This window comes from Rhineura floridana, chromosome 12 (assembly GCF_030035675.1).
Source record: "Rhineura floridana isolate rRhiFlo1 chromosome 12, rRhiFlo1.hap2, whole genome shotgun sequence".
NCBI classification, from domain to species: Eukaryota; Metazoa; Chordata; class Lepidosauria; order Squamata; family Rhineuridae; genus Rhineura; species Rhineura floridana.
The window spans coordinates 3,729,683-3,744,017 of record NC_084491.1 but is presented as its reverse complement, the minus strand read 5'-3'; the positions used below and the strand labels follow the sequence as shown (position 1 = coordinate 3,744,017).

The 14,335-nt window shown below is 45.7% G+C and overlaps 1 protein-coding gene across 8 annotated transcripts in view; it reads left to right on the top strand.

Annotated features, from left to right (window-relative positions):
• The first annotated feature begins 332 nt into the window (after window positions 1–332).
• The window catches only part of KANSL3 (KAT8 regulatory NSL complex subunit 3), a 34,242-nt gene continuing 20,239 nt past the window's right edge, over window positions 333–14,335 (top strand). Inside the window, exons 1-12 of one of the 8 annotated variants that reach the window (XM_061593547.1) lie at window positions 333–529; window positions 2,974–3,258; window positions 3,717–3,887; window positions 4,867–4,957; window positions 5,211–5,396; window positions 7,165–7,296; window positions 8,809–8,925; window positions 9,426–9,527; window positions 9,686–9,757; window positions 11,307–11,381; window positions 12,100–12,257; window positions 13,574–13,637. In XM_061593547.1, the coding sequence (XP_061449531.1) occupies window positions 3,041–3,258; window positions 3,717–3,887; window positions 4,867–4,957; window positions 5,211–5,396; window positions 7,165–7,296; window positions 8,809–8,925; window positions 9,426–9,527; window positions 9,686–9,757; window positions 11,307–11,381; window positions 12,100–12,257; window positions 13,574–13,637 (1,386 nt within the window). In that variant the 5' untranslated portion in view covers window positions 333–529; window positions 2,974–3,040. The other 7 variants (XM_061593542.1, XM_061593541.1, XM_061593546.1 and 4 more) reach the window with 7 other exon arrangements.

Sequence of the window (14,335 nt, the reverse complement as noted above, 5' to 3'; positions counted from 1 at the left end):
AAGGCAAATAAATATTTATTTTACTGATTTATTATTTGATTTATATCCCGCACTTCCTCCCAGCAGGAGCCACATGCTCTTGACTTTTGTGCGTGACTTTTCCTTCCAGTTTCCATCAGGTACCACAAACTTACCCGACAGCAACAGCAGAGAAGCAAAAACGGACATAATACGAAAATGGGGCGGGGGTGGGGAAGAGGGGGCGGAGGTGTCTCCTGGCCGCTTCCAAATGTGCGCCTCTGCCTGCAGCTTATAGCAGATCTGAGCCTCAGGAACCTTCCGAGCCACGTTGATGACACGACACCCCAGTCCGAGCGCCGATCCGGCTGCCAGGTCTTCCTTTTCTCAGGACAGCCAGCCGCGCCCCTTTCGCTCCGGGACTCCGGGATCCGCGTCTTACGGGTAGCTCTGCCGAGGGCGCGCATGCGCAGGAGTGCCTGAGGCCTGCCCGGACTGGCTGCTGGCGAGAGATTCCGGGGCTTCTAGCTGGCGTTGAGCCCCCTCGCTTTCTTCCTCCCGTCGGATGTGGGTGAGGAGTAACTCTGGGCTCCAGCAAGAGGTTCTGGGACTCAAGCGCACCTCTATGGCGAGGGCCTCAGATTGGAGAACTGGGAGGACTCTCTAGGCACTCTGCACATGCTCAGGGGCATTTCTTGGCTCACCCTTTCGGCTGCCGCCCTTCGGAGTTGGGCTTGCGGCTCGGGTGGGGTTAAGCCTGTCCGTTTTTGGAGGCCGCCTAGACAGCTTGGAGAGGGCGATGGGGTAATGGGATCTAAATTTGCATATGTGCGTATAAATTGGCCTATGCAAATATTATGCAAATGCGTGCCCACTTTTACCTTCTGTTTTTGATAGTACGTAAATGGCTTTCCCACGTGAAAATATTTGGAAGAGCTCGTGGTTTTATTCATTTGAGTATTTATTTATATTTATATAGCGCTGTCTAGGTTGACTGATTTTTGCAATACTGAGCGGGCAGGTCTCTTCCTCGAGGAGTTTACAGTCTAGAATTCCATGCACTGGTAACAACAGGAAGGGGAGGGAAATGGAAATGCATGTTGTAGTACGCAATATAACACATTTTGCTGTTTGTTTTAAGCCCAGAGTTTAGCCCAGGCTGTGTGAGAGGACTGATGTTTATGGGGCAGAGTAGTAAAGGTGTTGAAAATAAAACTGCTGATATGATAATGCTGTTGTATAAATCTGTGGTTTGGCTGCATTTGGAATACTGTGTTGTTGTTGTTATGTGCCTCCAAGTCGACTACGACTTATGGTGACCCTATGAATTAGCGACCTCCGATAGCATCTGTCATGAACCACCCTGTTCAGATCTTGTAAGTTCAGGTCTGTGGCTTCCTTTATGGAATCAATCCATATCTTGTTTGGCCTTCCTCTTTTTCTGCTCCCTTCTGCTTTTCCCAGCATTATTGCCTTTTCGAGTGAATCAGGTCTTCTCATGATGTGTGCAAAGTACAATAACCTCAGTTTCATCATTTTAGTTTCTAGTGATAGTTCTGGTTTAATTTGTTCTAACACTAGGGGCATACTGATCTTGAACAAGGAGGCTTAATTTCTAGCTTTAATGGCTGAAATGGATGTAACCTGTCCTGAGCTCATGGAACAATGTGAGGTCTATGTATAAGGAAAATGATAGCTATTGATACATCCATTGTCCCTGAATGTGTAATTTGTCTTTTAAAAAAAAGATCCCTGTGTTAGTGACTGGCTTGATATAGGAAGCTCAAATCAAATCAAATTTTATTATGCGGTCATTGACCCATATGATATAGGAAGCTCTGTGTTAACAGATCATTGCTTGAAGCTGTTGCCACCTCTTTTCGTTCTGAGTGCCATGTTAACAGTGCAATTATGTCAATGCCTACTCAGAAGGCAGGGATATTGAGTCTTACTTATTAACATAAAATTATTTATATGTCACCTATTACAGTCCATCTCATGGTAAATGTGCAAGTTAAAATGATAAAACAGTAAAACCATGATGATATAAATAAAATCCAGCTGAAAACCCCGTTGTTGTTGTTTTGTTGTTGTTGTTGTGTTGTTATTATATGCCTTCAAGTCGATTATGACTTATGGTGACCCTATGAATCTTTTTTGCATATATTCATAGGGTTTTCATGGTAAGAGGTATTCATAGGTGTGAAAACCCCATAAGCAACATTAATTAATTCCTGACTTTACACTCCAGAAAAGGTATATTTTTAACAAGCATCAAAATATCATCAGCGTTGGCCCTGGTCGGAGCTCCAAGAGGAGGAGATTCATTTCATAGGAAAGGGGCCACCTCAGAGAAGGCCTTTCTCCTGGTTGGCACCAGCCAGGATCATGGCATGGCCAACAGGGCCTCTGCAGCTGGGTTCAGTATTCAGACAGGGTAGTAGGAATAGAGGAGTTCAGTGGGACTTACTCCCAGGTAAATGAGAACAGGATTGCAGACTAAAAGGGGAGAGGGTGGGATCAACAGCTGACCCAAAATATAGTGAGGGAGAGGTTAAGTGTATGTTTAAATGTTTTAATGTTGTGTATAGTTTAATTCAATTTTAAATGCAGGTTTTTGTATGTTTTTATTATATGTATTCGTTTTTATTTGTAAGCCGCCCTGAGTTCCAGTTTTGGAAAAAGGGTGGGGTAAAAATAAAGATGATGATGATGATGATAAGGAGAGCGGAGTTGCAGTGGAGGCAGACACGTTTTGGCTGGGCTGAGTGTTATTTTGGTAGTTAGTCTGGCTTTTGGATTGTCTGTGCAAAGGGCACAAAGATAATAGGTGGTGGAAATCATGGCTTGATTGTTGTAACTGGGCAAAATGGGGACAGAGGAGGTTGGGCATTGCCCTGTGTGGTAAAGGGTTCTTAGTGTGGCATTTGCAGGGTTTTCATGCGCCTGAAAGAATGTGGCCAAGAAACAGGTTGTTTCCTGCTGCTTACTTGGTCTTTCTCTGTCCCTCCCAAGCAGCAAGAATGTGGAGCAAAAAGAGTTTCTTGTGCCAGTGCTAGCAGCAACAGCATCAGACTGAGACATGTCTTATCGAGGGAGTGAGCGAGACTTCCAAACCTCGGCACGGAGGATGGGGACCTCTCTGCTTTTCCAGCTGTCGGTCCATGAGAGAGAGCTAGACCTTGTCTTCCTGGACCACAGCTATGCCAAGCCGTGGAGTGCCCACCCGGATGCCAGCAATGCCCGCCCCACTCGTCTGCTGTTTGTCACTCCAAGGAGACAACAAGAGAATAGTACCATGTGAGTTTGGCTTACGGAAGAGGTGTGGTGGGAATATTTTTTATATATGTATCTATAATTGCGTTATCTGGTCCCTTTCTCTGAGTGTTTACGTGTTTCTTTGAAGCGAATGGAGCCAACTCTAGACTAGAACACGGAAAGGGCCATAGCTCAGTAGCAGAGCATCTGCAACCCCCTGTCATTTCCATGTAATGTTAGGAAAGATTCCCTGTCTGAAATCCTGGAGAGCCACTGCTAGTCATTGTAGACAGTACTAAGGTAGAATCTGAACCGTTTTGTCTCATTTAGCAGCTTTCTATGCGCCCATGTTCCAGAATTCCTATTTCCTTAAAATGGCCTATGGTATTTCGAGCACATCTAACTTGCGTGTGGTTTTCTAAATTTTCAGAGGCCATTAAAGGGGTGGGGGGATGGAGGTTCATTGCTTTGTTCCTTGAAATGGCCATATCTGTTTTCAGTGAGGCAGATGTTCCCATCGATGTGGAAACGGTAACACCCATACCTGTGCCACTCTATGACAACCAGAAAGCCCGCACTGTGATGAATGAGTGTGAGCGCCATGTGATCTTTGCCCGTACAGACACTGATACGCCGCCACCCCCTGACGACTGGGAGGAGCACATGAACAGGTAGTAAATGAGGGAGGGGTTGGCATACAATTGTTTTGCATGTTGGTGGTGTCGGTGCCTTCATGTCATTTCTTTTATCTTTTTTTGCTCTTTGAGCCAGGATATAATTTGAGGCCCGGCGGTGTTAGGGTTCTGTAAATCAGCTTTGAATTCCAAAATAGTTGGGTCAGAAGGTACATGTAGACATGCTGGGTTCCCAGTGGGCCTTGGGAAGGTGGATGTGTGTGGGTGCACTTGTGCACGCAGAACATTTTCTCAGTGTCAGTAGTTAACTTGCATCTGCTTCATACTGGATGGTTTCTTGCACGGGTATCACATTAGTGCAGGAAAACTGCAGCTTACTTAAACTGTCTTTCAGTCTTGGCTTGTTCTTGCTAACTGTGGCTCTAAACACATCACCGGAAACTGTGGTTAGTTTAAAAGCAGAAGCATCTGATCTTCTCTTCTGACCAGCAAAAGGAGAGAGAGGACTGTGTGAGCCCAAGGTTCATTCATGTAGCATGAAACCTGGGGTTCCAATTACATCTGATCTGGGCCACTGTTACGAACCAGAACTGTTTGGGTTTCTCCAACCGCAGGTCTGCTTACCATGGGCAGGAGTGGGGACCCTGAGGCCCAGGGGCTGAATGTGGCCCTCCAAGCCTCTCTAGCTGGCTCTCAGGAGTATTTCCAGGCCACACCCCTCACTGCCCCACTGCACACCCTCCTGAGTGTTTTTTCCTGGTTGAAATGTGTCTTTGAACATAATTATGTCTTTCAACATAATGCCTCTTAGTTGCCTGAATTGAGAATAGAGAAGGGCATGTGAGTGCATGTGGAAACTAGCCTACTCTAGGTAACACTTGTATTCATTGCTGCACCCCCTTTTGCCTGTGGCCCTGCCCATGATTAGCATGTGAGAATGCAGCCCTCAGGCTGAAAAAGAATTCCCTACCCCTGACCAGGGAGCTGAACTGCTAACTTCATTATTCCTTTGCAGATCTGGCTGGACAATAGCCCAGAACAAGCTGTTCAACAAAATCCTCAAAGCCTTACAGTCTGACAGGCTGGCCCGGTTAGCCAATGAAGGGGTAAGACCATCCTTGCTCTCATTCTGCCCTCTCCTAGGCTTCTAGCCACTCTGACAGATTACACCTCTTATTAAACATGCATGCCCTTTGTACGTCTGTGTTTTGTCTCATCAAATTGGGAAGGCCCCGTCTTGACTTCAAAATCAGAGAAGTGGGGATGGCAACTCCAAGCTTTGACACTGTTACTTTCTTCTGGGATCAGCATGCTTTGTTTTGCAACCTCACTTTGGGTCTTTCTCCTGTTTTCTCTAAGGCTTGCAACGAGCCGGTGCTCAGGAGGATAGCAGTGGACAAATGTGCCCGGCGGGTCCGTCAGGCTTTAGCAAGCATCAGTTGGGATACCAAGCTGATCCAGTGGCTTCACTCAACGCTCGTGGAGACCCTCAGCTTGCCTATGTTGGCTGCTTACCTGGATGCTTTGCAGACTCTTAAAGGAAAGGTGAATGAACGTGACGTGTCTGTTTTTTCTTAATGCACCTTTCCATGTTTCTTCAGTAGGCAAAACCATCTACTTTTTTGATAACTTAGAAGAAGGTGCCACTTCTCTTTCCCTTGTGGAGTACCTCTTTACCCTGACCTTTGACCTAAGATGTGTGTTTTTGGGACCCACCCTATTCTTGTGATTGTAATTTCTTCTAAAATGCTTTTAATGTTGTATTTTAAATTGTTGTGATCTGCTTGGGGACCTTATGGTGAAGGTAATCCCTTAAGGGGATGCCACTTATGTAGAGTTATCATTTGGGTTATGAGTGAGTCAGTAGCTCGCTTTCAGGCATAGCTACATCTTCCAGGCCTGTCTTTCAAACCCAACATGAAAAATGTTCCTCATCCCTAAAGCATGTTTCTGCAGTGGGTTGATCTTGTCCAACACAAAGGGGTGTAACAGAATCCAAAGCCTCAACCCTCTGGTTGCTATAGCTGCCAAGGACCCTGCCCCGCTGTAGCAGCAAGTTAGCACACAGCATGAAACCCTTGAGCTCATGCAGGAGTGGGGAACATCAGGCCCAGAGGCCAAGTGCTCCCTTCTGGGCATCTCTGCCTGGCCTTTGGGACTCTTCCCAGATCACGACCCCTCTCTCTGGCCCTGCTTTGCACTCTCCCTCAGTGTTTTTGCCTGGATGGACTGTGTCTCTGGACTCTGATCTTTCCTCTTGCCTAAAAAAAATACTCCAGGGAGAAATGTGGAGTTGATATTTCAGGGGTGTTTCTTTGGTCTGTAGACCAGATGCAGCTTGCTGACCCTCTCCATCCAGCCCATCTCTCTCTCCTTCCAGGCCACGTTTCCTGTCTTTGGCCGCCCCCTCCTCTGCCTTGCTCCACCCCCTCTCCCACTCCGTGGAGCATTTTACTGTTTCTGCCAGGCGTGAACCAGCCTCAGCTCCAGTGCCCTTCTGCAATACCTTCTGCTTATTTCCTGTCCGGCAGTTCTGGAAGCGCTTGACTCCATTGGGTGCTTTTGTGCATCTTCTGATCAGGAATTTCTGGAAGCGCTCAGCTAGGCCCAGCAGCACTCTGCTGTTGCAGCTGCTCCACCCACCTTCCATTTGTCAAGGCAGCTGTTGTAGAAGCATTGGCAAACTGGTTGGTCACATCGACAGAAAAAAATTCCACTGAAAGGATCTCTGCAGGAGAGATATTGAACATCAGTCGCTCTTTAAAGCGGCAAAAGGCTTTGAATGGAGAGTGTGTGAGTGAACTGTGTGGTATGTGGCCTTGGCTCCACCCACTGCTAGCATGTGGCCCCCAGAAGGTTCTCCATGAAGAAATGTGGCCCTTGAGCTTAAAAAAGGTTCCAAGTCTCTGCTTTGTTTGGACAGGCTTGCTCGTGCTGACTCTTCAGCGTAACACAACTCAGTTGCTAGGAAGGGAACCAACAAGAATCTGTCTGTCTTCCCTTTAGGATACTTTTGGTGTGAATTTCCGTGTCTCTAGACCAAGGCATTAAAATGTCTGCCTTGGGGGGTTTCTACTCATGTATCAATTGCACAAGGGGCAGCTCTCAGCAGTCCTTCCTCATAAGGGAGGTGGAAGCTAGAGAGCCTTTTTGCTCCAGGAGGTATCTTCATTTCCTCCCTTTAGGCAGAGCCTAACAGTGATGTACTCATAAGGCAGAAATAGCTATTGGGTCACAAAATAGACTCCTGTTGCTGCACAGAGCAAATTCATGTGTTATGGAGTTGCATAGTATGTTTGTCTCTGGTTTTCAGATTCCCATCCTGATCGATCGGATGCTGTTGTCTTCAACTGCAAAAACAGGAGCAGCAGGCGCTGAGGCCCTGTCCCTGTTGCTGAAGAGACCGTGGGATCCGGCTGTTGGCGTCCTTTCCCATAACAAACCAGTAAGTGTGTTGTGGGCCCTCAGGACAAGAGGGAATCTTTGGTTTTATTTTCATGCTTTTTAATTCTTCATTTTTAAATACCCAGTGGCCTGGTCCTCATGTCACGATAAGCCAAAATTTGGCTTACTGAGATTGCTCAAATCTATGGACCCTGAAAAGGATCTCACAGCTCCTTTGCCCCTCCCAGGTTCACATGTCACTGACAGTAAGTCAAACTGTTGCTTACTGGGACTTCAGGAATGTATGCGCTCCTGGATGGGCAGTGCATGAATGGACTATGCTCCATCTACGTAAGCCGTCCAACTGCCCCTGGGTACCCACTTACCTGGATAAGTGTATGAGCTGGGCAAGTATAGATCAGTTCCTATTAAATGGTAGAATTATTATTTTTTGACTATTTTACAGATCAGTGGTCCAAAATTACTCTCATATAGATTAGCCAAATCTGCCGTTAGCTCAGAAATCTTCTCAAAGTAGATTTCCATAAGAACTTAATGTAGGCTTTTCATGTATGCTTCTTCTGACTGTACCAGGTCTCAAGATTACTGTCAAGGATTCTTGAAAGACCCAGATCCACATGTTGTGGCTTGGTTTGGTGCCAATCCATTGTTCTCTGAGCCTGTGAAAATTAATTAAAGTGCCTCTGAGCATAGGTAGAGTGCTTTTCACTTTCCATCAAGCAAGTGCCGTATGCCTCTGCTGCAGATTTAAAGAGGATGTCTTTCCCCTCTTAAGCCTGAGTCCCCTACATATCTCTTTTTGGAAATTAAATATTGCGCCCACCTTCCTGGGAAGTGTACTTATTGTGTACGCAATTAGAGAACACAGACTTCTTTCCAAAACAATCCAGCCTTGGTTTTATCCCACTTCAATCCAGCAGTACTTTTCATGTACCCTTAGAAAGGTCAGCAGAGCACCAGAGCTGATAAGACTAAGGAAAAAAGTCTTGCCCTCCACAAAACAAAGTCAGCTCCAGATTTGTCTCCCTTTCCCACAGCAGCCTCCAGCAGACAAGACAGTTGATGGATAAAACTCCCTCTGGTTTTTCCTTGATGGGGTAGACAGTGGGGCGGGGGGGAGAGAGAGAGAGAAGCTGAAAGTGCACCCTGTTGCCGCAGGCTCATGCAAGGAGGAGGAGAACAGGCCTGTGTACATAGAGGAGGAGGCTGAGATCCAGCAGATGTGGGAGGTAAAATAGGGGGAAGGTAAAAGGCCCCTGTCTCCTCTTAATAGGGCAGTCAGGTGGAGGATGGCCAGGCAGAATTAAAGACATCAGCAGCCTATCTTACCAGGGACATTTAGCTGCTGAATTTGGAGAATCCTGGTGGTTTAAAAAATGAAAAGGCAGTACATGGTGGCTGTCCTTGGCTGGGGATGGGGCCCCAGCTCTGGCTGTCAGACTTAAACTCTTGATCACCAGAGCAGACCTGTTTGTGCACGTGGCGGTTGAAGGGACTGGAGCATCTTGGAGAAGTAGCTTTTTTTACTTTTTGGCTGTATTTGATTTCCAAGAGCAAGTTGCCTGGTTCCCCCCTCATTCTGCTGGCATCTTCTGGACCCTCCAATTCAATGTTCCCTACTTCTCGGCGGCATCGGTTCTGGCAGTCGCAACTCTCTTGCTTGGGAAAGGTATGTGTCATTTCATTGCCCTGCCCCTTTTCTCCTCAATCCCATGCCGTGCTTTGCTTTTTATTTTCTGCCCTTCAGCAGAATCCCAGGAGCCCACAGCCTCCTGTACAGTTGCATTCCATTGTTGGACTGGATGTGATTGAAAGCCAGTGTAGAGCAACCAGTTGCGGGAGATCAGGCGCACAGGACAGTGAAGTTATTGGGAGACGCTCTGGGCTGGTCACTGGTAGAGAGGGCACTTCTCGCGTGTGCATATATGGGGAGTTTGTCATTGGATATCAGGCAGGAAGTGGTTGGGGAGGTGAGGAGGAATTCTTTCCAAAACACACAACAAGCCAGTGGCATATTGGGATGACACAAGAGACAATCCAGATGTCTGTGACAGATTGCAGTGTCCCCCTCTGATGAAATTCTCAAACGTAGTCATCAGTTTCAATATAAATTGGACCATGGTGGAATCGCTGTTTAACCTGCTTGTCTCCACTTCATTTGTCTGACAGGTGATCCCTGTTGCTACTCATTTAATGAATAACGGCAGCGGTGTGGGAGTGTTGCAATGCTTGGAGCACATGATTGGTGCTGCGAGAGGCAAAGTAATGGAGGTAGGCACAGGAGCATCTACTGGAGCACTGAGATCTGTTGTGTTGTTGAACTTTCCTCGGGCCTAGATTAACTTAAAAGTTTTCACCTGAGTTGCACTTGTGTGGCTTCCCAGTTAGGAAATGACTTAACTTGTGAATTCCTTCTCTTTCTCTTCCAGATCCACAACCATTTCTCTCACAAGCCAGTCATCCTCATTGGCTGGAACACAGGAGCTCTGGTGGCCTGTCATGTATGTCACTGTCTTGTCTCTGCCTCATACCACTGTGACCATTTAATACAGCACAGGGCAGTGTAGCAGAATGGTACATGCAGAGTAAAACTCAGAAGGGCAACCTGTCCTGGCACAGGACTTCCAAACTATCCTGCTTCATCAGCTTTCCCCACCCTGGCACCCTCCAGATGCTTCGGACTAGAACTCCCATCAGCCCCAGCCAACACGTAGTCCAAAACATCCAGAGGATGTCAGGTTGGGGAAGGCTTTCTGACATTGCCTGTGTTAGTCCAAGCAAGCCTCTCTAATGGTGTGCTCTCATAGGCTTTGCGCATGTCTTGAAAGACCAGAATCGTGAAGTGGGCACCTCTGGGATGGGACTAAAGTTCTGAGTCAACTGTGGCATTGCTGGGTAGCGTTTGCTATGTGCCATTCCACTTCTTCCCAGTGGAAATTATTAGGTTTTTTCCCTCACAGTTACATTTTTGAGGGCAAACCAGTTAAAGAATTTAGTATCCATGTAAAGTGCTAATTTATTTATTTATTTTATTTATTAAATTTATCAGTCGCCCATCTGTCTGTCTGTCCAGCCACTCTGGGTGACGTACAAAATAAAAACATACAAATACATTAAAACATTAAAAACCTCAACAATAATAACAAAACCTAACCCACCCCAAAACAGGGATTACCTTTGTTCCGTAATTTTAAAACTTAAGGCTATCGTAATACAACACAAAATAAGAAGTAACGGGTGATCTCCATTTAAGTCATGCTCAGAGTAGACCCATTGAAATCAGTCAACTTCAGCCCATTTGTTTCAATGGGTCTACTCTGAATATGACTTAGAGATTATCCAACGTTGATTGGACCAATTTCTGCTCTGTGAAGAGAAATGCATATTATATACTGATGGAAACTGATCCAGTAAAAACCTTTTCGCAGTTTAAAAAATAGGTTTGGGCAAATGACGGGAAGAGCCATTTATGCCAGGCTCTTGTGCTGCTACAGAGTATAAGAGAAAAACCAGAGTCATTGTTCACATGACTATTTATATGTTACTGCAGCATCAGCAAGATTCACCTGAAAAGATTTTAGGTCCTGGGTGAGAAACTGAACAAAAAGACTTAAAGCCAGGGGTGGGGAACCTGCGTGGCAACCACGTGTTGATGGACTCCATCTCCAGTCGTCCCTGACCATTGGCCAGGTTGGCTGACAGGAGTTAGAAGGGCCACAGAGTAGCCACCCCTGAGCTACGATATTATTTCTAGGCCTCACGGAGGAGAGGAGCGATGTTCAAGTGCCTGTTTTGGTGACGGCCAGTTAAGTGACTCGGTTGCTGTCACAGGAAATGCTGACGCTTAAAGGCCCTCAGTGTCCCATGGACTGTTCTGGTCCTGCAGTTCACTTGGCAAGAGAGATTTTGGTGTCTGCTGCACTTGAAAAGCACATGTAATTGTAATAGGTCAGCAACAGAATCTTCTTTCCTCACTGCTGGAACATGAATCTGGAGCTACTGAGTCTTGTACAAGTTGTAGAAATAAGACCCGTTTGTTTCCATGTCTAGGTTTCAGTGATGGAGGATGTCACTGCAGTTGTGTGTCTTGGATTTCCTCTCTTAACAGTGGATGGGCCCAGAGGGGTAAGAATGAAACGGGGGTAGACCACGCTGGCTAAATTTGAAATTGTGAGCTAATAATCTGGTTTTACAATGGGTTGTAAGAGGTGGAGGTCTTTTGGTTACTTTTTGGTTACCTAATGAAATTATCATCCGCATACTAGGAATGATTTGCATGTTTTTATTTTATTTATATATTAATTATTTGATTTATCTCCCACCCTTCCTCCAAGCAGGAACCCAGGGTGGCAAACAAAAATTCTAAAAACACTTTAAAACATCATAAAACAGACCTTAAAATACATGAAAACAAAACAACGTTTAAAACAAATTTTAAAAAGCTTTAAAAACATCTTAGGGTTAAAAACATATTGTTTATATATAAGACAGTTTTCAAAGCAACAAACAGAACTTCATTCAAGCTTGCTCTGGATCCCTATAAGGATTCTGTTAATCGCCTAAAAATATATATGAATGTAATTGTGATTAACAAAACAGGTTTTTATTGTATTAACAAAACATTTCAGCTTCCGCCTTCATCAGCTGCTAACATACAAATGCTGTTACTACCAAGGTGGCAGTTATAGAGCTTTATATATATATGTTGGTTTCCTAGTTTAAAAAATGGCAAATGTGAAGATTGTTCTTGCATTCCACCCACCACCTGCAGCAAAGTACAACCCCTTGCATCTTCTAAATCTAAGAGAATTGCCTCAGCCCAATCTTTTGTCTTGTGGGATAGGATGTTGATGACCCCCTTCTGGACATGAAGACTCCAGTTCTCTTTGTGATTGGTCAGAATTCCCTCCAGTGCAACAGTGAAGCCATGGAAGATTTCCGAGAGAAGCTTCGAGCTGAGAACAGCCTAGTTGTGGTGGGAGGAGCCGATGATAATCTGAGGTGCGTTCAGTCATGGTGAGATGAACCTGGGCCATGAGGTTCAAGGAGCTTCGTTCTACAAATAAAAAAGTGCCTGTTACCTTCAGAGAATCATGGAAACATAGAGTTGGAAAGGGCCTACAAGACCACTGAGTCCAACCTTCTGCTCAATGCAGGAATCCCACTTAAAGCATACCCAACAGGTGCCTGTCCAGCTGCCTCTTGAAAGCCTCCAATGTTGGAGAGCCCACCACCTCCCTAGGTCATGGGTTCCATTGTCGTACCGCTCTAACAGTTAGGAAGTTATTCCTGATGGTAGGATACTGTACGTGTGCCACATTCCTGGGCCCCTTCGAGAGGAAGAGCGGGATATAAATTGCATGCATGCATGAATAAATAAATAAACCTTTCTGGGCAACCTTCTGGGGCCCATATGCCTGTGGTGGGCAGGGCCAGATGCAAATGCGGGCAGAAGAATGAATGTAAATTCAAGCTTTGTATAGTAACCTAGTTTCTGTGCACACTCACACCCCTCTTCAGCCTCCATCCAGGCAAGGAAAAGGCAGCATCAGAGTTCGGGGACACATTTGAGCTGGGCATAAACACTCAAGGAGGGTGCAAAGCAGAGACAGTAACAGGGTGTGGCTGGAGAAAGTCCCGAGGGCCAGATGGAGAGGCTTGGAGGACAGTATTTGGCTCCCAGGCTTGAGGTTCCCCACCCCGCTGTAGAGGATCAATTCCAGTGAACTTTAGCTTAAACTCTGAAACAGATACAGACGCGCACATGAAGCCGCTTCACACTGAGTCAGACGACTGGTCCATCTATCCCAGAGCTGTCTACTCCAGCTGTCAGTGGCTCTTCACATGCCCCTTAATTGGAGATGCCAGAGATTGAACCTGGGATCTTTTGTATGCAAAGCCTCTGCCCTCAATTGACTGCCACAGCAGTTCTGGCAATTAAGTTAGGAAGATGAGGCACACAACAAAACTGGGGGCATGCAATGCAAAAGTCAGTGTAAACATTGGAGTGTGACAGTGTGGACAGGTACACTTAGTCTCCTGGCAGTAACCACAAGATTTAGTAGGAGTTCTTGGTGTTTGGTTCCAGTGAAAAGCAACTGTCTTTTCTAACCAGTTAAGGAAATCTCTTGATTGCACATCCAGAGCAGGTTAGTTCATCCGTAGTTGACAAAACATTAGTAATACCAGATTGATCTTTCGGGTTTGTCTGCTACTATCAACATTCAGATTGAGAATTGGGAGGGTGGGAAGGAGCAGGGTTGAGGAGAAGGAAGCAATGGAAAGTATGTTTTGACAGCTTGACTGTTTTTCAATAGGATAAGCAAAGCCAAAAAAAAGTCAGAAGGCCTTACCCAGAGCATGGTGGACAGGTGCATACAGGTAAATAGCTTTCCCTACTTACGCTCAAATACATGACCTAAATTACAGTGTCTCTCTGCTCAATAAATTTGGCAAAAACATCGTTATGTCTTGCAGTTTGCCCAGATATATTGTGTAGGAATCTTACTTTGGGGTGAGTGTGTGGGGGTGTCAGTTGTGTGTGGGAGACATGGGACTAGCAATTATTGGATAACCTTTTATATGGCAGTTTTCAACTGAATGGCCAGTCCTGCTGCAATGGATCTTCGGTGCTTCCACACAACAGAGAGTACATTTCTACATTGCCCCCTTGCTTTTGGTTGCTTTGGAAGATTTCTCATTCCTCTGTTTATTCTGCAGGGACCTGCACATACTCCATGCTATTCTTCTGGAGGTCCCATATCATATTTCGATACATTTAATTTTCTGTTGGCATAAAAATACGAAAACAGTGTGAAACAGGTGAAGGGAGCCTTTGGCCCTCCAGATGTTGCTGAACTACAGCACCCAACATCCCTGGCCATTAGCCATACTTGCTGGGGGCTGACAGGAGATGTAGCTCAGCAACATCTGGAGGGACAAAGGTTCGCTACACCTGGTATAAAGGTGAGGCGTTGGGAAAACACCTGGAGTTGTGGCCTTTTATGATAGAAAAGCAGTGATTTCTTTTACATTAGCAAATAGCCTGAACTACACGAAGCTGCTTTTAGGCTAGGAGC